The sequence below is a fragment of the Dermacentor albipictus genome, chromosome 1 (genome assembly GCF_038994185.2).
Source record: "Dermacentor albipictus isolate Rhodes 1998 colony chromosome 1, USDA_Dalb.pri_finalv2, whole genome shotgun sequence".
NCBI lineage: Eukaryota > Metazoa > Arthropoda > Arachnida > Ixodida > Ixodidae > Dermacentor > Dermacentor albipictus.
The window spans coordinates 494,124,266-494,147,052 of NC_091821.1; the positions used below are offsets into that span (position 1 = coordinate 494,124,266).

The 22,787-nt window shown below is 51.9% G+C and overlaps 1 protein-coding gene across 2 annotated transcripts in view; it reads right to left on the bottom strand.

The window, feature by feature from the left end:
* LOC135913222 (male-specific lethal 1 homolog) overlaps window positions 1-22,787 on the bottom strand; it is a 113,386-nt gene that overhangs the window by 49,183 nt on the left and 41,416 nt on the right. For both annotated transcript variants that reach the window (XM_065445830.1, XM_065445837.2), the window contains exons 2-3: window positions 21,630-22,138; window positions 3,294-3,391 (exon numbers count right to left, since the gene is read on the bottom strand). In XM_065445830.1, coding sequence (XP_065301902.1) covers window positions 3,294-3,391; window positions 21,630-22,138 — 607 coding nt within the window. The remainder of the gene's footprint in view (window positions 1-3,293; window positions 3,392-21,629; window positions 22,139-22,787) is intronic.

Consider the following 22,787-nt stretch of genomic DNA (forward strand, 5'->3'; position numbering starts at 1 on the left):
GTTCCGTCTCTACAAGCAGTGTTCCTATAAGGTCTAAATACCAAAATAACACAAGCTTGCAATTTAAATTTTCAGCTGATGCCGTCCGGTGGAGCTTGGTACAGGAACTACTGCTGCTTACGTGGTGCCACAACGTTGGATGAACGCACAAAAAGCCCGGAACGAGCATTTATATAGAGCAAAATAAGTATTTACTCATTTACAAGGCGTCTACTTTATGAAATTGCACGTGTCACAGATGCGACGGAGGCTCGTACAGATCGTTCGCAATCACTTTTACTAAATAGTAAAACTATACCGCATCAAGACCGCGCGTGGTTGATCAGCAGAAGGAAAGAAAAATAGATAAAACCGCGCCGCTCACCGCAGCCGGCGTAAACGCTTTCGAGATATAGCGTTCAAAACGCGCGCGCCCAGAAATGAAACCAAGGGCGAAATTTTATAACGGTTCGAAAAACGAACCGTTCACTTCGCCGCTTACGTCACTACATGGGCCGCTCCCAAGTCAGAGGTGGAATAAGAGGAGGACGCGCCCAACAGACGAGAGGGTGCTGCCTTTGAAGTGTACGTCATCATATGACGAGCTAATCGAGGGACTGCAGAATGTTTTTCCTTGTTAACTGTAAAATATGAATTAAATATTATACGTCAAGCTCTAAGTTATAAACGTGCGGCGCCGGGCGTTTACGCAATACTTGAAGTGATTTATTAATGTCATTCTTTTTCATTCTCAGCCGACAGGCGGTATCGAAAGCATACAATGAGTTGGCAGAGCGCTGCGCTATGTCGTCTGTTACGAGGAGCTTGCCCGATGCACGCACCAGGAATGCGTTGCCAGCACATTCTCAGCAGCGACCGCAACAAAACCGTGAACTGGTTCTTAGGGCTACCTTTACAGGCCGACAATATCCATTTTCCTTCTTTTTCCGCCCTTCGTCATCGACCCGGACATGACTCGCACGGCGCCGCGCTGCCGCTATCGCTACGATCTGCCTCACGGCGAGTCGCGTGATAGAAGCAATGGAACTTGAAGTCGAACATTACGATATACAGGCACTGTCTCGCAGGCGCGAAGTAAAATCGAAGCGCGCGGTGCTGACGATGCGTGCTGTGCCGTGAAATTGAGGACGAAAGTGCGGCACTCCCGAACTAGAGCAAAAATGGCAGCCAAATAAGAGATCTCCACAATATATTCGAGTCCCGACTGTATAGTTTTATCAGCCTAACAAAGGAAGCGCTGGACAAGCCTAGGTTGAAACCTTCCGATTGCTGAATGGCGATCTGCGAGCTATTCACGCTGGCGATAGCACTGTGAATTCGATCTCACCATACAAATATCTCCTTGGCATTGGCTTTGAACCGCAGGTGACGGGAGAGCTGACCCAGGCCTTCTACCGGCCAACAATGTGATTGCGAGAGCGACTTCTGTAAACAGCGTCGGCGGCAGAGATCTACGCCATTCCGATTAATGCTTCGCGTCCGACCAACCTCTGGGAGCTGCGAGCCGGTGGCGATGAACCGCAGCGCGCAATTCTTTCCTCTGCGTGGAATGACCACTGGTTCGGTTGTACCCGAGTCTCCTTTTTAGTCCATAGCGTAGCCTACAAAAGGTCTATTTAGATAGCCAGCAGGGACCATGGTGCAAATAATTATCCGTCATCTCTTCGAATGCGTATCGCAGTTAAATTTCAGCCGTGGTCGACAGCGAAAGGGCAACGCCAAGCAGACGACAAGGGCAAGCGATAGCCTCCCAAGCAACCAACACACGCGCGCGTCTCCGCGGTCGCGCGACCGGCGCGCGCGGTCAGGCTCGCGAGCCAGCCAAGCCACAGCAACGGAGCCCAAAGCGGACTACCCCCTACGCCGGTTCCGCTCTTAGCCAAAGACGGGTTCGCTTTGAAAATGGTTAACAGATGCGGTACCGCCCCGCTGTCTCCAACGGCCTGTGACGTAAGCAAAATTTTGACCAATCAGGTGAGGCCAAGCAAACGGTTCGGAAGGAGAACCGTTGCAAGATTCGGCCCCCGAAGTCTGGTTCAGGTATGCCGGCGGCTTCGTGCGCTACAGTCGATTCGGCCGCTGGGCTCTATGGGAGTGCCATTCTTGTTGAATTTCTCTACGGTCACTGTCACGATCAGCCCGGGTTCGTGAACGAGGGAGGGCTCGATGCACCCTCCGTTAGACAGACGCTCCGCCAAGTGGTGGTGACGAACAATGACTGACCCCTTAGTTAAGTAAAGGGGAAGGGTTGCCTCCCTGTCGCCAAAGCGAATGCTGGCCAGGGTCTGACCCTGTACTTGGGAGAACTGCCCGGAGTAGCTGCGCAGCATCACGCCCGAAGCCTCGACGGACACGCCGGGGAGGGTACGCTTGAACCGCTTTCCGGCCATTACCGACACGCTAGCCCCTGTGTCCAGCTCCAAGAGAGACCGTCGGGCGGATCGTGACAGTCACGTGCTTTTACTCACACATGCAGCACGCGACCTGCGGCGACGTTCCGTGAGCGCGCGCACACGATACGTTGGCGATAACAACAGCGACGCACGCGGGAGCAGCCAACGCGCTCCGACGCTGCCAACGCGCCGATAAAGTCGGACTATAAACGCGCCTTATACGAAACCTTACGGTGACACTGACGGCATAAATGCAGCTGGAGTGTCCATAGAGTTGTCAACGCAATAAAAACGATATAACCCATCATTTACGACTGCTTCGGACGCTCGACAACTTGACAAGTGGAATTCGCACTCTACGCTAATTCGTTGGTGGGAACCTCGTCCAAAAAGCGAGATATCGCGCATCGTGTCTACAGGTAATAATCTGAACGCCTCTCAAAGTAAGCAGCCCAACTATTCCGTAGCAGAACCGTACCCACGCTCTTAGGACTGTCATATGTTTCGATACTACTCACTGCTGCTAAACCGCAGCTGGGAACTACAGTGAGAACGCTGCAGTAAAATCACGTTATCGAAACGAATTTTCACAAATGCACAACTGATCTCCGAGGCTGATTGTGTGCCCAAAACGCGCACGCACATCGCGGTGGGTGCTCCGTCCACCTCAACGCCGCAGAAACTCCGGCCACGCCGACTTGAATCACTGCAGCAAGTCCCACCAGAACCGTTTCCCGCGTAGCAGACGCCACGTGATAATTAATGTACCGCGCGAGCGCGTAAACCACCAGAAGACACTGAACACAGAGCGTTCGCCCAAGCCAGCATGCCGAGTGTCCACGGCTGGCGCCACGTGAGCGCCACAAAGCGGCGCTCACGAAAACGGGGTCTGCAACTCACCCTCGATAGGCTCTTCCGGCGGCGGAGGGGGCAGGCAGGTGGAATAGGTCCGATCACTCCACAACACTGGGCCCGCATCGTCCCTGGTAGCGGCGGACCTGCATCACAAGCAGCGCGTGAGCATGCTTACACCGATCGCGTAATGTTACAACGAACCGCGCCGCGGTGCCCGCTGCCACCGCGACGAGGGGCCGACTCGGGGGCTCACGGCTCGGCATCTCGAGACTCAAACACAACTGCGCGAACAACGGGTGGCAGCCTGAAAAAACGCGCCGCCGACACGCACGCACAGAGATGTACTGGCGAAAGGCGGGCCCAAAGACGCGGCGGATCGCCGGTTTCATCTGCGGACGAGCATGACGTGGTCGAGTGCCGTCGAATCAAGCCTCGCTTGATTCTGCTTGCGGCGCATTTCGCTGCAGCTCACAGCCATGCCACACTCGTCTGCGGACTGATAGAGCGATCCATCCGATCGCGCGAATCCAACTGCCCTCATTTTGCGTAGACACATCGCAGGCTAGCCGGTGTCTGCCCGAGGGACTTTTAGTGTGCCCGCACCACAAGCGCCGTCCACCTCGGCGCAGTATTTCCGAGAGCCCAAGACTGAAGCCGAGAGCGTGACATTCCCATGGGGTTAACGGGGCGGTTGGTTATCGCAGGCGACGCCTGGCTTCTAACGTCAGTTGCATTGAAATCATAGAGCTGTTCACTTTCTAATACTAGATGTTTTGAATGTTATTTACTCGCTATCTAAATTTTCAAAAAATGTGGGCAGTTTGGATTAGTGGTGCAAGGCTCGGTCACAGCGGAGCTAGTTCCGGCTTTTGCTAAATGTTGCTAGATTTTGCCAAGTTTTGCGAGGTTCTACATGGCTCGGGTAGGTTCATACAAAGTGTTGAAAGGTTTTGCTATGTTTTGCGAGGTCATGCATGGCTTGGCTAGGTACACACTAAGTGTTGCTAGGTCTTGCCAAGTCTTACGAGGTTATGCATGGCTTGACGGGAAGCTGAAACGGTTTTCAATTTCCATGAATTGCTGGGGTTGGGAAGAACAGACCTATTAATTCACGGTTCTGAAATTTTTTTTCTTTGTTTTGTCAATATAAGGGGCAGAAATCGCTTTCTAAGTCCCCCCCCCCCCCCGCGGGCACGCCCTCGTCGCTTCCCGGAGCGCCGGATGAGGAGGCAGCCGGAGAGAACCGGCGAGAGCGACGTCATTCCCGGGGACCGCACTGCCGGACCGGCGTGCTGGCATGTTTCTTCCCGTCCTGCGCCAGGCCCCGCACACTCTCAAGTTCAAGAAATGGCCACAGAGGGCGAAAAAAATCGACCGCGCGCCGCTGCTAATGAAACAAGCGTAGTAGAAGCACTCAAGGGATGCTCGGGTTATCTCCCGCTAGGGGCGCCGTAATAAGCGCAATTTCTTCTTAGAAACTTTCTCCTACAATTATCGAAGCATGTTTATTACATAAAATAGCCCACATAATTATCACTACTAATTATATATTGTACCTTTCATTAATAAGTTTACTGTTTTTTGTAATTATAAACGCAAATAGCGTTCAGCATCATCGATCTTTTACGTGACCTCTAGCGTAGATTTAAAATTTTTACCGGTATTTTCGATGCATGGCGGCACGGATTCATTCGTTCGTACACTTAGACTGGTTGCTTCTTTATTGCTAAAACTAGTTTATAGCTCTTCGACGTCTCCTGTTATTTAACTTGTGGTGAAGGGACGTGTTTGCAAGCGGACATGCAAGCCCGAAAGCTACGCTTCGGTCGTGAGCCATGCATCTGCATCGAAACGGGAACCGTATTCTGCGACAGAGGACAGCAGTACCGGTGAGTCGTTTAATATCGCTGCCTAAATCCTTATGTAATATTGCTCTCGTTAACGTACAGGTGGAGACAAGTTAACGAACCAGATGCTGCATAACATATGGGCAGTCAGGACCCTCCGTTGCTGTTTGCGAAATAAACTTTTAGTTGCGAATTCACGAAAGAGGCGTCACATTTTTTATCTCATTGTAGCTGTAGCCATGGGCGAGAGTAGCCTTATCAATGTATTTTTTTTCGAGTCCGCCTGTAAGTTCTTTCGTCCACAGAATCGAATAACCCTTTGATAAGCTGAAGCTAAAGTACTGAATTTAATGTATCAAACAGTTTCACGCATGATAATTCACCCATATTTCGTACCTGTTGGTTCCAAACGTTCTTGCTGTACAGTTTGGTTTACCCGAGGACGTTTATTTTTGTAGTAGTGAAGCGGTGCATCAGGTTCATGAAAAAAAGAATGCATTTTTAATAGCTTCATGTCTTTCATGCATTTGCTTGTTAAATCAGCAGTGTGATCTCTTCTAGTGCATAAATGAGCGCACAAATGTTCTCACTTGTGATCTTAATAATACTTAAGCTATTAACATATGCGTTGTAGTTAGGCAGACATCAATTTTATCGAGAGTAGCAATATTTATTTACCATGCTTCTAAGCACCCTAGAACAAATAGTGTACATTTGCATGTGCTCTGTAGTCACAAACCATTACAATGTATATGTCACACCTTGTCGCATTTCATATTGCAAAATTGTGCTTATTCGATTTCTGATGCAGTCAAAATTTCTGTTCCAGACATGCTGTAATGAGGACGGCACCAGTATAAAGCAACAAACTCTACCCACTTAAGAGAAGTTGCTGCCTGTTACAAGGTCATTGTGTGGGCTTTGGCTGCTACCACAAGGTAAACAACACCTGGTTCAGAAATACATATGCTTGATATACGCTGTATTGGCTTGCTAGTCTCTAGATACATGTAATTTGTTTGTAGCAGATTATATGAACGTTTGTTCGTATTTACAGTTCAGTATAATTGGTTCGAACATAAGAGAAAACACTACATGACTTTGGATAATCTCTGCTGTATCTCGTGTCACTGTTCTGCCCCAACAGTCTGTGCCAAGCACACCTTGGTCATCACGGGAGCCCCCATCTACACCTACAGGAAGGGGCTGAAGCCGAATTTGCAAGGCTTTAGACCACGAACAAAGAAGTCGTTTTAGAAGTATTTGGATGAGATATCAAGTCTACAGACGACTGTGTGAAGAGTGCAAAGAGCCTCTGCCATCATTCCACCAGCACAGATATTGGACAAGTCATGCAGGTACCTCAACAACAAAAATTGTGTCTTCAGATGTACCTGCAACCTCTGAACAAGCACAGACAACGCTGGCCAAAAGAGTTCTGTCAGCTTGCCGTTCCTTAATGAGCTTTCTGGCCTTGTCAAATACCATTTGTACCAAGTATAATTTTTTTTAATGAACGCAAGCTTTTTCATTCCACATTCATGTTAAAAATCATTCCTCTTCCTAACATTAAAGGTAAACCAATTCTTTGCTCATACTTAATACCAGTCACTGCCTAGTAGCATAACATATGTGTAGCAGTATTTTCTAGTGTACGTTGCCATGTGCAATTCCTCTCCTGAAATAGCTGATGCGGCATTGGTGTGTGTCTTGCATTAACATTTGCACTTTGTGCTATGTAGCATTAAACTTTTTTTAACGTTTTTGGCTTTCAGTGCTTGCAAGGTAGAGTGGCTTTTTTCTTGAATGCAAGCTTTCTCATTCCTATATTCCTAGTCTCGTTCAGAATTGCTATTCTTGCTCGACAGCCTGTGTTTTTGCGCAAGCTACATTGATGTGATCTACTGCGGAATCTTGTTTCGCTGCTGTCCGACTTGGTACTCGTTACCGTTTTATGTTTCTTGTATGTGGGAGCCTGGTCAGTTGCATTGGGAAACAGTCGAGGCAAGCACCTGCTCCTGCAGTCAGCGCAGCGACATAGACTCCGAATTTACATACACTGTGATTGGTGCTCCCCATTCCGTCCTTTCCTGCTGCTGCCATGTGAAAATTTTGCTTGTGGCCTTCCTCGGCCATGATTTGGCGTCAACAGAGAATACTATACATGATTACATGGTCCGAAGTGTATGAAGTTGATATCCACATGGGTGGAAAGGCCTGCAAAAGTGGCTGCAAAATGACGATGCCCACCAAAACCGACCATGCCCATATTTGGAGAATGTGGGTCCCCAAGTGTGAGTTACACATTAGCGGCACGCGAAAGAACAAAAAGAAATGATCAGGTTAGAGAGGAGGTAACGCTGAAATGCCAGGCACTTCATGTCGCTATGTTGGCTGCGGCAGCAGATGCTTGCGTCAGGCGATTGCTTTGCAATGCAAGTTGCTCATCTTCAGTGGCAACTGTCAGTGCAAACAGGTAGGACACACTGCTCAATCTGCTTGCGCTGCTGGTTGTTGCTTGTTACCAGACCATGTACAACGTAGGCAAGCACTACGCCTGCAGTCAGACGGTTGTATGTGCCGTAAGCGACCCATGTGTGTGTATGCTCACTGTCATCATGTGGATAATAGCCAATGTATAGTGTATAGTGCCAATGCGTTATGTTAGAAGTATGCTGAAGTGATTTGATTGCATAAGCTTATTTTAATACTGTACCACTTGATCATTCATGGTTGCCGTGTTACATTTCTCGGATTGGGCAACAGCCTCTCAGGGTAAGCATCTGCTCCTGCAGTCCGCACATCGACATAGACTCCCTGTTTACACGCACCGTGATTGATGCTCCCCGTTCCGTCCTTTCCTGCTGTAGCCATGTGCAGATTTTGCTTGTGGCCTTCCTCGGCCATGATTTGGCTATCATACGTGATTACATGGTCCGAAGTGTATGAGGTTGATATCCACATGGGTGGAAAGGCCTGCAAAATGGCGCTTCCCAAAAAACAGACCATGTCCATATTGAGAGCAAGTGGTGCACCAAGTGTGAGCAACCCATTAAAGGCCTCCAAAAGAACAAAAAGAAATGTGCAGGTTGGAAAGGAGGTAACACTAAAATGACAGGTAGCTCATGTCGCTGTGTTGGCTATGGCAGCAGATGCATGCATCACCGAATTGATTTGCAATGCAACTTACAGCGACTGGTGATGCAAACAGGTGGGACACTGTCCAATCTGCTTGGGCCGCTGGTTGTCGTTTGTTGCTAGACTGCCATGTGCGACAAAGGCAAGCACTGTGCCTGAAGTCGGACAGCTGAATGTTCTGTAAGCGACCTATTATAGTGAGTGAATGCTCATTCTTGTCATGTGGATCTTAGCCAATGTACAGTGCGGTAACCTGTAACCTTATGCGGTAATTGAATGCCGAGTCTCATTCGATCATGGTTGCCATGTTATGTTGCTTGGATGTGACGATCTGGTCAGCTGCATTGGGCAACAGACTCGCGAGGTAACCATCAGCTCCTGCAGTCCACACAGCGACAATGACTCCCAATTTACACACACCGTAATTCATGCTCCCCGTTCAACCTTTCACGCTGGAACAGTGGGCAAATTATGCTTGTGGGCCTTCATCAGATGCAATGTGGCGTGAGCGGAAACCAGCATACGTGATTACATGATCCGAAGTGTATGATGTTGATAGCCACACGGGTGGAAAGGCTTCTGCAAAAGTGGCTGCAAAATGGTGATGCCCATATTGAGAATGTGAGCCACCAAGTGCGAGTTACACATTAGCGGCACGCAAAAGAACAAAAAGAATGTGCAGGTCGGAAAGGAGATAACGCTAAAATCCCGGGTAGTCCATGGCGCTTTGCTGGCTGCGGCAGCAGATTCCTGCGTCACCTGGTTGCTTCGCAATGCAAGTTACATCGGCTGTAGCTGCAAACAGGTGGGGCACTGTCCAATTTGCTTGCACTGCTGATAGTCGCTCGTTACCAGACCGCCATGTGCGACAGCTTAAGTGAACTTCTCAGCGTCGTATCTCGAGATCCAAATTTTATTTCTGCTCTTGTACAAGAAGGTGCACTGCTTTTCTTGTGCCAATAAAGTCGCACGTCCTGTTCACTCACTTGTGGGTTGTTTGTATGGGCGTCAGTAGAGGCTCTTTGGTCTCCTGGCAATCAGAACGCACCAGCTACGTGGCAGCCCAGGCAACGAAGCATGCCGCATAGGCAGCAGGCTGAGCACGGCGCGAACCAGCGCACGCGACCGGCGCAAAGCGGCCATATTGGATTTTGCTCTAAAGAAAACCACTTCTGCTTCCTGGTTGAGCATCGCCATCTGGCGTCCGCCCCGCTAAGTTCGGTGCGCTGCTGCTGCTTATTTTCGTACCACTGCTGAAGGTACAGTTTTCCTTCTCTAAGTTGGTTCTTTATTCTATGCCTGCACTTTACTAAACGACTCTACGAGAAATCTGCCGCCGCTCACGTTTGTTTTCTTTTGCAATTTTCGTGAACTGTGCTTCCATTCTGTGCTGCGTGAGTGCCTACAGCCAAGGGCGCCCAACATGGCCTCGTTCTGTGCAGCATTCGGCTGTGTGAACACAGGCGGGTGAGACGATGTGGTGTTTCACATGTTCCCGAAGGACAAGACAAGTGGCCGTTCGCACCTCCCACTGATTTGCGGGCTTGGCGTTGGAAGTTCTCGGTGACGCGCAGGCCCGGAACCAATTCTCGGCGGCGCCGAGCCTGGGTCAGCTTTACCGTGACCTCCGGTTCAAAGTCAATGCCAAGGAGATATCTGGATGGTGAGATCGAATTCCCAGTGCTACCGCCAGCGTGAATAGCTCGCAGGTCGCCATTCAGCAATCCGAGGGGTTCTACCTAGGCTGGTCCAGCACTTCGTTCGAACGTTCGGCTGATGAAACTACACAGTCGAGACAAAGATATTGTGGAGATCTCTTATTTGGCTGCACTATGGTTTTCAATTGCGCGGCACAGCACGCATCGACAGCACCGCGCTCTCTGATTTTACTTTGCGCAGGCAATGCAGGGCCCGTATGTCATAATGTTCGATTTCAAGTTCCATTGTTTCCATCCCGCGACGCGCTGTGGGGAACATCCCAGGGATAGCGGCAGCGTGGCGGCGAGCGAGTCATGTCCGAGCCGATGACGAAGGGCGAAAAAAGAAGGAAAATTGATATAGCCGGCTAGTAAAGGTGGCCCTAAGAACTAGTTCACAGTTTTATTGCGCTCGCTACTTAAAAGGTGGTGCTGGCAGTGCATTCCTGGTGCGTGCATCGTGCGAGCTCCTCGTAGCACATGACATAGCACAGCTCTCTGCCAACTCATTCACGCTTTCGGAAGCGTTCGTTGTCTCTGGCCCGAAGCTCGGGATCCTCAGCTCGACGACGGCTTGTGTTGGCGGCGGCCTCGGCAAATGCCTCGGCGCGATGGGCAGCAACGGCTCTCCTCAGCGATCGTAATCGCGCTGAGCCGCGCGCCGAGCTTCCTTGTAGGTCAAAGACCCAACTGCGCCCAAACTAAGCCCAGAAATTCGCGCTGGCATCGGCCGTTCGTACCCCGCCTGTCTCGACGAGCTTGACGCTTGAAGTTTTCGAGCAATCATACGCCGGCGTCGCATTCTCGGCGACGTCAAGCGTTCAGGCACCAACTCTCGTGTTCCCTGGAGTGAAATTCTGTATCCTCGGCGTCGCCTCTTAGCCGCAACTTCGGCACGGTGTTCCGGATCAGCTCGGCGATGACGCATTGCTTCTCGCTTGGCAGTACGGCGCTCTGCCTGGTAAGCCGCTTCTTCGGGCGTCCGCACTTTCTTCAGTCTTCCCATGGCAGCAGCACGTACGCGCGGAGGAGGCGAGAGGTGCGTCACCGCGCCGGCTGTCACGAGCTTTTACTCGCGCGGCAGACGTTCCCGGACACTCGTAGCGAGCGGTCGCATCGCCCCTCGCTCCGATGACTGGCTCGCCTGCTACCCCTCGCGCGCGCACGTCTCCGCCCTCGACCGCGCTCATGAGCGCAGCCCTTTTCAGGGTTCGCACGACAGCTGGCAAGATTTACTGAGCCACGCTACCTTACGGAGGCCCCACCTCGCATGGACGACCCTCCTAAAAAGCAGCCGAGGAAGAGGCCGAAGAAGAAGAGGCCAATTCCTGGCTTCACTGACGACCCAGAGTCCAGTCACCCCCGCGTCGACCCCAAGGAAACCAGACGATCCCTGCAGCCCCAGCCACGTGGACGGCAACCTCGCGTCTCCAAATCGCCTCCTGCCTTGCGGTGGATGCGCGTTCTGCAAGCACGTTCGCAACGCGCTCCCTCGGCTGACTCGACGAGCTCCGCGCCGTCATGCCCGCCCACGCAAGTGAGTGCGACGCCATCCGCGCACACCCCATCTGTCTTGGAGTCTGCCCTCGGCGCTTTCTGTTTGAATGCGCCGAAGACCTATGATAGCGGCCACCTCGCGGCATCGTCCGCCTCAACGGACACCACCGAGGAGGCCCCCACTTCGGCTGCCTCTACTGACGACTGTGCCAGCTCGCCGTCGACCGCTGACACCATCGAGAGTACCGGCCCTGCCCACCGCCAGTATGATGGATGCCGACACCACACTCTCCGGCATGGACGGGACCAACTCGCCTGCGACAAGTCCTGTCCGGCCGGATTCTCCATCGCTTTCGTCGCCGGCGGCCTGCTCGTCGCCCCCGTTCAACAACACCGAGCCCACCGCACCTGCGGCGGTGGCAGCTCCTGTCGATGACGACGATTCAGCCGACGGCCCGTCGTCCGAGGACAACCGGCCGAGGGCGCCCAGCCCTGCCCCAGTTGCTGAGGGAACAGGGGACCACATCCTGAGCAACTCTCCGCTGCCGCCGTGGACGTCCAAGCCTGCCTGCCTGCAGCGGTACAGCCCAAAAACGCCGCCAGAAGGGGACGCCTTTCCGACGGCTTGTTGACTTCGAGCCGCAAACCCCACCCGTTGACGGCGGTGTCGCTCATGATACCACCGTCACGGTTCTATACCGGCCCATCGGGCGCAAAGCCACTTTCCTGGCCCTCTCGCGGGACAGTATCGCCGCCCAGCTGTCCTCTGTACCAGGCGTGAGACGCGTTCGCGTCAACTTCCGTCGCAATGTGGTGGCTGCAGATGTGACGCGCGGTGCCGACTTGGCGCCACACCTCGAAGTGTGCGACATCGGCGACGTGGCAGTGCGCCTTATGGCGCTACACAGCAACTACTGTGTGGGCATCATCCATGGGGTCGACCCTTCCTTCGGCGCCCGCACAGTCCGAGAAAACCTTGAAGCCCCCGTCGCGGTGCTTTCCTGCTCACGAAGTGGCGCAAACGTCACCGTCACCTTCGTCGGGAGCGTCGTGCCTACAAACGTGCGGCTCTTTAAACAGCTGCGCGCCGTTCGTGCTCGACTGCCCCGACCACTCCAATGCGACCGCTGCGGCGAGTCGCATGCCACAGGATACTGCCCCGCAGAGAATCCACGCAGCATTAATTGCGGTGGCCGTCACTCGTCGACTGAGCCGAGCTGTCCCGAGTGGCTGCGCGAGAGAAAGGCGGCCGTGTTGTTGTCGTCGTCCGAGCGGCCCCTTTCGCGCAAAAAAGCGCTAGAGCTGGCCGGCGCCGCATCGACCGAGCAGCATATAGCCGCTCCGTCTACGTCTGCTCGCACCCCGCAGGGCCGACCTTAACGGTCAGCACCCAGACAGCCGCAGCTGAGCCGTCACTCGGCCTTTCAACCGCTCCGAGCAGCGACTCCAAAGACGCGCTGATAGCCGCTCTCGCTGCTGCACTCCGTGCCCTGCTGGTCCAATGCCCAACTAGCGACGGCAACGTACGCCAGATGTGTGACGCGGCACCGCGCAGGAAGCACTGTTTCATCACGACTAGGCGCGACATCGCGCCACATACGCCAAGGCCACCAACTTGCCCACGCACGCCGCTCTGGCCGCCGCCGATGCATCTCTCTCACCCCTCTCATTTCTCCCTCCCTCTTGGCAGCGCGGTTGAGGCGTCCTCAACTGAGAGACAGTAAATGCGCTGCACTTTACCCCAATTTTTCCTTCCCAAAAAGAATCTATCTCTTACTCGCGTGTGACGTCACGACTCCGCCCTACGCGCGTGGAGGTTGTTAGGCAACGCATAGCTGGGCTGTGTCTTCTGGTAACGCTCCACGGCGGAACGAAAGTTTAAACAGCTTCGCTATTAAAACGACAAACGACGTTTCTATAGTTGCTTAGGAAGTTATGTATCGGAAGCGCAATGACGTTTGTGACGAGTACCGCACAGCAGACGACCGACGCCGACTGCTTCGGCTATGGCTGTTGCGCTACCGGCTTGCTTGGGCTAGGTATTGGAAAAACTTTAAGAAAAGTCCTGCAGGACGCACGTCAGTATATCCGAATTTTATTTCGTTCACCTTTATATATATATATATATATATATATATATATATATATATATATATATATATATATATATATATATATATATATAGTACTGAAGGCACTGGGCAGTGGGCATAGTGCTTGTGAAAGACAAGAATATGAGAATTGCTGGCTTCCCCGTTTCCCCATAGTACCGACCTGTTTAAGCCTACCTCTACAACCTAGAATTAGTGCTGCTAGGCAAACACCCCCGTTGTATTTGGTGGAACAGCTGGGTTTCTCTGTGACATCCTGGAACTCCGTAGCCGTACGCTACCACCAGCTATTTCAATGGATGAACCAGGACCGTCGCAGGCTGCTGCTCCCGTGCCTCGAGCCATCGTTTGCTCTGGCGTCATCCGGCAGCGCGATCCGGCTATATTTAGTGGCACAGATGACCATGACGTGGAAGACTGGCTCGCCGAATATGACCGTGTAAGCGCCTATAACAAATAGACGACCGAGCCAAGCTCACAAATGTCATATTTTACTTGACTACGTGGCAAACTTATGGTTCCGCAGTCATGAAGCGGATTTTACCACCTGGTCGGCTTTCACGACAACTTTGGCAGAGGTCTTCGGCCGTCCCGCCGTTCGCCGGCTTCGCGCTGGGCAGCGCTTGCGTGGCCGAGCTCAACACCAGGACGAGACCTTCGCCAGTTATATTGAAGACGTGCTCTCGCTCTGCAAGCGCGTCAACTCATCCATGGACGAAGCAGACAAGATTGAAGGGACACTAAAGGTTACTATTAAGTCAACGTGGACTGTTGAAATACCATCACAGAAACCTCGAAACGCTTGTTTCGTGTCAAGGAGAGACTTATTTTAAGAGAAAATGCGTTCTGAAGCGTCCGCGTACCTCTAGCGCAGTTCAAATCACCCGCCCTCCGATCGAGGAGTACTGACATCATGGTCTCACAGTGACGTTGCGCCATCGGTGAGTAGAACGGCGTCCGCAGACGGCGCTACGGCTTTTCTGCGCAAAACGCAAACGCGCGGCCTGAAACAGAGCCAAGACAGAGCGAAAGCGGGAGTATGGTGGCTAGCGGAAGGAGAAACGAATTACGTCCCACATTACGTCCCACGGCACACGGAGAGTCCGTTTTCGTTAAACTATAGGCTGCGGCGAGCTCGCAGCGTGGTCGGCGTGGTCTGTGAGAAGTGACGAGCCTTTTCGCACTCGCAACAGGGCATAAAAAAAGTGCGAATCGACGCAAAACTCGGCCTAGAAACGTGCTTCGCCACAGCCAGGGCTCAATACGACCCAAGGTGGCATGACCCAGATGTCGTTTCCCGCACCGCCACCAGGCGCCGCTACTATACCTCAAACTCCAGCGCAAGACGCCTATAAGCTGGTACTTCATTCTATGACGCAAACTTCGACGCTCGTCGCAATGGACCCTGACACCGACAGATTGGCTCGCGATGGTGGGCTCAACTTCAGCGATTTGAGCACCGACGAGCGCGACCTGCTGCTGAGGGCTCGCGCTGCCGGCGTCGTTGCGTACTACGACGGCGGCCTCGACACCGGCTCTCCGGAGCGGGAAAGCAACGAGGGCTTCCCACGACATCACATGGACGTGGCATTCTCGCTGCTTGTTCCAAATGAAAGTTTCGCGAGCCAGCAGAACCCTCACAGCACGACGCGATAACGAAAGTACTGAAACTCCAAAGCGTGCGCGGCGCAGAGTCGAGCGCGCAGAGTCGAGCGAAAACGAAACCTTTCGAACACCCATATTACTGAAGGGTAACGTCAAAATGTTCTTTTTTCTTAGAATCGAATACACGTAGGCAAGTAGCATTTTTTTCCGTCTTATAATCGAATGAAGTGATATTTTTAATACGAGTAGTTGAGTATTAGTAACACAAATTATGAGGAGTCCTTTCGTCATTGGGCTAGTACCGGAATGTCGCTGGGGGGTCTCAAATAGTGTCATGCATTTACCTAAATTTCTCGGTTACTAAAGCTCTGTTCGCGATTAAATTGACGCCTTAGACGTTCTAGAACATTGCTCTGCCACTTTAACTTGAGTTTCTGGTAACCTTTAGTGTCCCTTTAATGAGCTAAACCATTGCTTGGAACAACATCACTGAAAGGTCGACGCGTTGCGTGCACGGCAGGCCTGCGACCTTGCGTATGCTCAAAGCCAGCGGCGCGTACCATGCATCGCATTACGGCCAACAGCGCCACCTACGCCCGGCTTGAAATGTAGGAGCTGCTTCCATCCGCCGTTGGCGTCGCCTCTCCGTTCTAGCCACCATAGCGCTACCGCGCGAACGCGCATCCCCCGCGTGCGTCGTCTTTATTCATTGAGAAAGGCGAGGACGTAACCAATTTCACAGCGAACCTGTTGCGGGCCCAAGAACGTGTCCATGTGTAGACACAGAACTCCCCATGCGTGGACCGATCCCAAAGATAGTGCAATGCCGGTCCGACTCGCGGCGGAGGTGCATTTCGCCATTACGGGCCCACATACACAGCTTCGCTGGTCATCCTTCACAGAGTGGAAGAGCACCGAGTTTTATAACAGCGTGATGTTTGCATGAAATAAAGGCGCGTGAATAGCCTAAACTATACTGGTGCGTGACAGGAATAAGTGCTTATGTGCGAAAAAGTACTACGTACAGGCTCATGACATTTCTGGCAAACAAAAGCTGTCCGCCACTGAATGAAGAAATACATGGGACCACGCAAAGCCGTCGCGGGCTGATATGTTGCTAAAGTTCCTCCACTTTTGTAGCTGACGGTGTCGCACCACTTCGTTCACAATATTCAACAAACTGCAGATCGATCTGAGCATAAACACGCAGCTTTCCCAAGAGCGAATTCTGTCGCGACTGTTCGTATTCTGGACCAGACTTCCTACTCTCTCTCTCTCTCTTGTCGTTACCCATTCCAGAAGTTCTCACGATTTAAACTTCAGCATTTCGGCCGAGCTTGCTTCAAAGAGTTTAAAATCTAAAAGAGGTCTAATATCTAAACTTTCGTCCCTTCATTTAGATTCCTTAACTTTATCCTGGGTGAGAAATTTTCCTTGCTTCCGTAAACAGTACCCTTTACTAATTCCTTGTCACCTCCTCGCGTAGTGATGTCACCTCCGGCGTCCCCCAGGGTAGTGTTTCGGATCCCTTCTTATTTTTAATTTACATTAATGACCTGCCAGCTGGCATCTCCTCTAACATGCGACTTTTCGCAGACGATTGCGTAATCTACCGTAAAATCTCTTCTTCATCTTGCTCTCCAACAGGACCTAGATCTCGTAACTAATTGGTGCTCACGCTGGCAAATATTTCTTAATGCCGATAAATGTAAACTAATGATCTTCACCCGCAAGCAATCAGCTTCAGCATCTAGCTACACTCCTAAATAACTGCCACATAGCACGCACAACGCCTTACAAGTACCTTGGCGTGCACCTTTCACCCCAACTTTCATGGACAACTCACATAGATAAAAGAGACTTTCAGGATACGGGTCCCAACAGTTTGGGGCCCCAAAGAGCTTTGCGGGTTTTAGCGTTGGGGCACGCAGGAGTGAAGAGTGTTAGAACAGGGCTTTGGGTTTGCGGATAGCGCCTTGCGCTGACAGCGCCACTACGGCGTCAAAGAAAAGCTATTAGAAATAAATAAAATATACGATTTTATGATAATAGTAATTTTGACTTTCATGTATTCGCGTTTAATTACAATTTAGAGGTTCTTCTGTAAGCAGCAAACAATTAGTTGCGCTTAGTTTTGAGTAACCAACTTTACGTGCCTTCACCAGCCAAGCTAAGCCGTGTTAGGCCTACGAGCCATAAAATCCACAATACAATTCGGAACCAGCGGCGTTTAATGAATCAATCTTCATAACACACGCTAGTTGAGAGAAATCGATAACCGCAGTCACTTTTCCTAGCTTGCGAACTTCACGCGTTACCATGAGTCGATCCCATTTTGGTGCTAGGTTAGAGCCGTCGATTCGACGGGCGCCGCCATGTTTGTTTGCGCAAATCATTCGGGGCAACTTTTGGGGCTCCCACTTAACCAGTGAAATAGTGTGCCTGACGCAAAACGCAAACGAAGCTAGCGTCTCGCGCATGCGCAGTGGCTTCGACGCTATTTCTTTGGGGCACCTATTCTAAAACTCTAAAATCACAGCGCAGCCATCGCGCACCCTCGGCTACCTTAAACGAAACCTTCACGACGCTCCTGCTTAGACCAAATCACTAGCATATCTAACATTCGTCCGTACTCAACTTGAATACGCCTCATTAATTTCTTCACCTCATCAAACCTATCTAATCAACGCTCTTTAACGTGTTCAAAATCATGCCGTGCGTTTCATCGCCAAAGACTACAGCCGTCATTTCAGTGTTACTAATAATAAATCTTCTTTGTCCTTGTCCACCTTAGAATCACGCAGAAAGATCGCTCTTATCTGCTTATTTCATGAAATAAACCATCGGCACCAAACCGCCCTATCTCTCCCAGCCGTTAGGAACGTCTCGCCGTTTGCACAACCGCTCCTTGAAATGTATCGTTGGGCACACAAACGCCTTCACTAGCCTTACCACTAAGAATTGAACTATGGCGTAGTCTCCCTGATAATGTTGTCGACATTCGTGACCCTGTTAAGTTTCGTCATGAAGTAACCAGTATTTTTTTCATGACCAGTTCTTTTCATTATTTTTCTCTTAATTATGTACGCGCTTCTCGCTAACTTCTGTAGTTCGCAGTGTCAAGAGATGTGCCCTTACATTAGTTGTGTAAAATTTGACTGTGTTAAATGATGTACCCTTACACTGTGTATGCCGCAATTCATTCCGATAGATTATATTGCGTTCCACTATTACGTAACGACACTTCATTTTATGTACCTTAGTATACGTCTCATATGCTCGTTATCTCCTTCCATTGCTTGTAATGCTTCCACTTATGAAGATATATATTGTATAATCCCCCTCTCACACAATACTCCTACTGGAGCCTGTGAGGTTTTTTGAATAAATAAATAGAAATGTTTTTGTTTACGTATTGATTTTAAGCATTACAAATAAAGTTTACAATATAAAGGTTTAGCTGGCGAATCGATTACCGTTGCCGACGGTGCACTGTCGTCGTTTCGATAGGCGCGACACCACAAGGCTTGGACGCCAAACCTGCCACCACAAACCACCCTTCTTAAAGGTCCCCTCACCGGGTCTGGCCATTTTGAGCTGACAAGCGCAGAGCATACATTGCGCAATGACGAGCGTGTCTGCAAAGTATTACATCGCTACGCGCCGCGGAAAGACATGAAATTTCAAACCGAACGCCGTCTTCCCTTCTCATCGCAACTGCCGCGCTCCAAGCCGGACGGTGACGTAGTCGTGCCCCTGCGCCTACGTAGTCGTGTCCGCAGTGTGACGTCACTCGTGAGGACACATGACTTCGATAATTATTCAAGACAACATCTGTTATCTGTGCGATCTGTTGCATGAATTGACGAATTGATGTTTAGAGAAATAACAAACGGAATGTCTGCGCTTTTTTTTTTTACTTCGCACTGAAGCAAGAGAGATGTACTTCCGCTTCGTCTGCTTGTTCCCACGGTCGTGCGATCACGTGCGCAGGTACCGAAACTATACCATTTTCGACCGTGTTACAGCACGCGATCAAGCTCTGCGATGCGCTTGTTCTGCCTCAGTATTCGTGTAGCACTTAATTCTACCGTTAATCAAGTTTCCTTGTGCACAGCGCGTAAAATCGTACGCTGCACGAACGAGACAACAGCTCGCGCACAGCGCGGACAGCGGAAATGAGAAGCGCAGGAAAAACAAAGCAAGGGAGCAAAAAGAAATGGTGGGGCCTGTGACGATCCTCGAGGTCCGGTGTGGGAGAACGCAGGGAAGGAATTTCGCTTGCGTTGGCTAGATGGGCCGAGTGGAAAGAGCGTCTTGCTTAGCGGTGGAGCCCGCCTGCTTAAATCATACGTTCGCGGCACTGAAATATATATATCTCGGCTACTAATGAGCCGAATGAAAAATTTTTGCGGCAGAAGGCTCCCTAGAGGATACGTAACAACTTCCGGCGTATAACGAAAATTTGCTATGGGGCCTGGTAAGGAGACTTTTAATGCATACAAAACCACACTTTGAACGGCGCGTATGATGAACCCACAGTGGCTGAATCGGTTAGCGTGGTGATCTCCCAACCCCCCTAGGTCGGTGGATCGAATCGGCAGCCGGACAAACAATTTCTATTTTCGCGCGGATTTTTTCCGCGCGGGAGCACCGACGACGACACGAGTGAGTCAATGCAAGCGTGGCGTGAAAATGGCATACAAGCGCAGCAAAGGTGGCGTATTTGTAGACAAGTCCCTAGGCAAGACTGACACTCTTCCGTTGATAACGTGAGCTTCTGAAGACTCATCGACAAATATTTTATAACTCTTTTAACGCGATAGCGTTAAGGAGCTCGTGTCGCAGAAAAGCCGGTGTCGTCGGCGTCGGTGTCGGCGTCGGCGGCGTTGACCGTGAGCGATAAATCACGGCAGGCGCTTCATAAATAAAAAGCAACTTCCAAGATTGGCCCGGTGGGAATCGAACCCAGGTCTCCGGAGTGTGAGACGGAGACGCTACCACTCAGCCACGAGTTCGTTGCTTCCAAGCGGTGCAAACGCGCCTCTAGTGAATGCGGTGTTGCCTTCGAAACGAGCCGTAGAAAGTTATACTGCGGTGTATATCGGTAATTATGAACATGTAACGTACAGAAGTCACAATTACACGAGTTGCGAAGTGCGTTTCCGCTGCATTTCTTCTGCGCTTTCCGCACACGCAGAGCCATCTTGCGGCAAACACAGAAGACCCCCTCCTCTCAATGTACGGCGCTGCCCCGACAGGAGGCGCGCCGCGCGCGCATTGGGACCGCTGCCAGGCGCGTCGCGGGACTCCCTCTCCCCTGACGACGCTTCGCCGTGCTTCCGGTTTAGATTACTATCTATCTCTCTGCCCGTGCCGATCACGACGTTTGGCTGGCGTAGATCGTTTCCCCTCCGAGACACCGAGTACTTTGGTTCGTTTCGTTCGCTCAGGCGCACGTTTCGTTGCCGCGCCCAACGCTGCGTTGCTCGACGCTCACCGCGTGATAGGTGGGCGCTAAGTCCGATGCGGGGCGCATCGTAAGTGATTGCTGTGCCGTAGCGCATTGTCATATACCCCTTGGCGGGTCGACGGGAACGCTGTCGCGTCCCACTCTTGAAGGCGAAGCTTAAGCGTCCTCCAATTTTTATTAGTGCCTTAGGCTAAGGCAGTTCAAATGGCGAAGTTAAAGGCCGTCGATCACATTTCAATGCACCATAATTTTTTTAGATCAAAGTCGAACCTAAATCGAGATACTGATAATGGTAGGTAGCCACCCTAATAATGGTATTTCAACGGTAAATCCAGGCAATATCGAAAACAAGCGTGGCGGGAGCGCAGAAAAGGTGGCCGCGCTATCATATCAGACCAAACGCTCGGTGACGACGTCTCGGCGAGTCGCGGCAGCTACTGATACAGCAGGCATTGCCTGCCAAGCACGTACGGCTGTGTGCATTAAAACTCCGCCCCACTTTTTTTTTTTTAACGGGGCGTTGCCGTCTGACGCGCAGCAGGACGTGCTCAGTCTTGATATTGCTTCGCTTGAGCTTGGCAAGTTGATGAATATCTGGAATTAGGCGCGATATCAAAAATTTACAAAATATGGGTGCGCATGAGAATGTAATGGTTTGCGAATTTGCCATTTAGACAACTGCCCCCAGAGGCAATAATAAAAAAAAACTAATTTTCCTTTTGTGAATTAGCCTTCTGCAGCTCACGTTGTTAGCGGCAATGCATGTGCGCGCCTCGCCTAGGAACTTGTCTGTCACTGCGCTTCCATTACTTCTTTAGGAAAGTATGTATGGTCTTTAAAAAGAAAAGGAAACGCCCCGTTATAAAGCCTGACAGACGACGCTCGGACGCGCATCGAGCATGCGCCTCTAGCCTCGCTACTTGTGCAGGTGTGTCCCGCGAGATCACCGAGACACCGGGGAGCCCTGCACACGCCCCGGGCCGGCCCGCTTCCTTCCGTCCGCGGCCACTCACCTCTTGCGGGCGGCTTTCCTGGCCGGACTCTCGGGCGGTGCGGCGGCCTCCTGCGACGAAGACTGGACGGGGGCGGCGGGCACCTCGGCGGGCGCCTCCTGGGCGCGCTCCTCGTCCTCGGCGGCCGGAGGGGGTCCCCTGGGCGGCGGCGCAGCCTCGGCCTGCTGCTGGACGCTCTCGGTGCGGGCATGCTCGGCTGCCGGTCGGCCAGCGGGGGGCTCGAGGTCGTCGCAGGGCTCGGCGCCCTTCGGGACTTGCGCGTGGCCGCGCTGCTCTTGGGCCGCCGGTTGCTCCTCTTCGCATTCCGCGGGCTCTTCTTCGCTCTCGCAAGGAGCGACCTCGGCGATGGGTTCGTACGACGGATCCGCCGGGCTGCTCTGCGGTTCCGGCACGGGCCGCAGCAGCCCGGCCAGCAGGGGCGCCGGGGCCGCGACGTTGAGCAGCGCCTCCTCCGTCTGGCAGGCGACATGCGCGACGCACGCCTGCAGGCGGCGTAGCCGTTCTTGCAGCTGCGAAAGAAGAGAAAAAAAGCGCGCCGAGGGATCAGACGCTAGCTAGCGACAGCGCGGCTGAATTCGCGCTCGGAGGGAAAGAAAAAAGAGCCTCGAGCCAAACACGACCAGCGAGCCACCGACGAGCCGATCGCGAGGAGCATCGCTTCGCTCGCACTTATGTCCGAGCCGCCCAACCGGTGCGTAGCAACGAATATTGTACGTGTGCGTTGCAAGTCCGTTTCCGAAGTTGTATTACCGCCCTTTTTCTGTCTTTTTTTTTTTTACCACTGCAGTTATGTCAATTCGCACCAATCAGCCCGGCTAACAAGAACTGCCGGGCAACGCAGCATTCGGCCCGGTACTTGGAGCCCAGCAGCTGCTGCTGCGTTATGAGCTCTCCTCGCAACCCAACATTCTAGATCGAAGCGTGCACGACCGTGTACACTGACGACGCACACCGCGCCATGCGGCGACTACACCGAGCAGCCCCTGTGTGCGATGGCGGCCAAGAACAACGTGCTCTCAAGCGGTGCCGCGGCAGTTTTCGGGCGCAGCACTGCGATCGCCATGGCTGAGTGCTCGGCAACCGCGATCGCGCAAATGCTAAAAAAAAATAAATTAATAAACTATGCGGTTTTACGCACGAAAATCACTTTCTGATTAT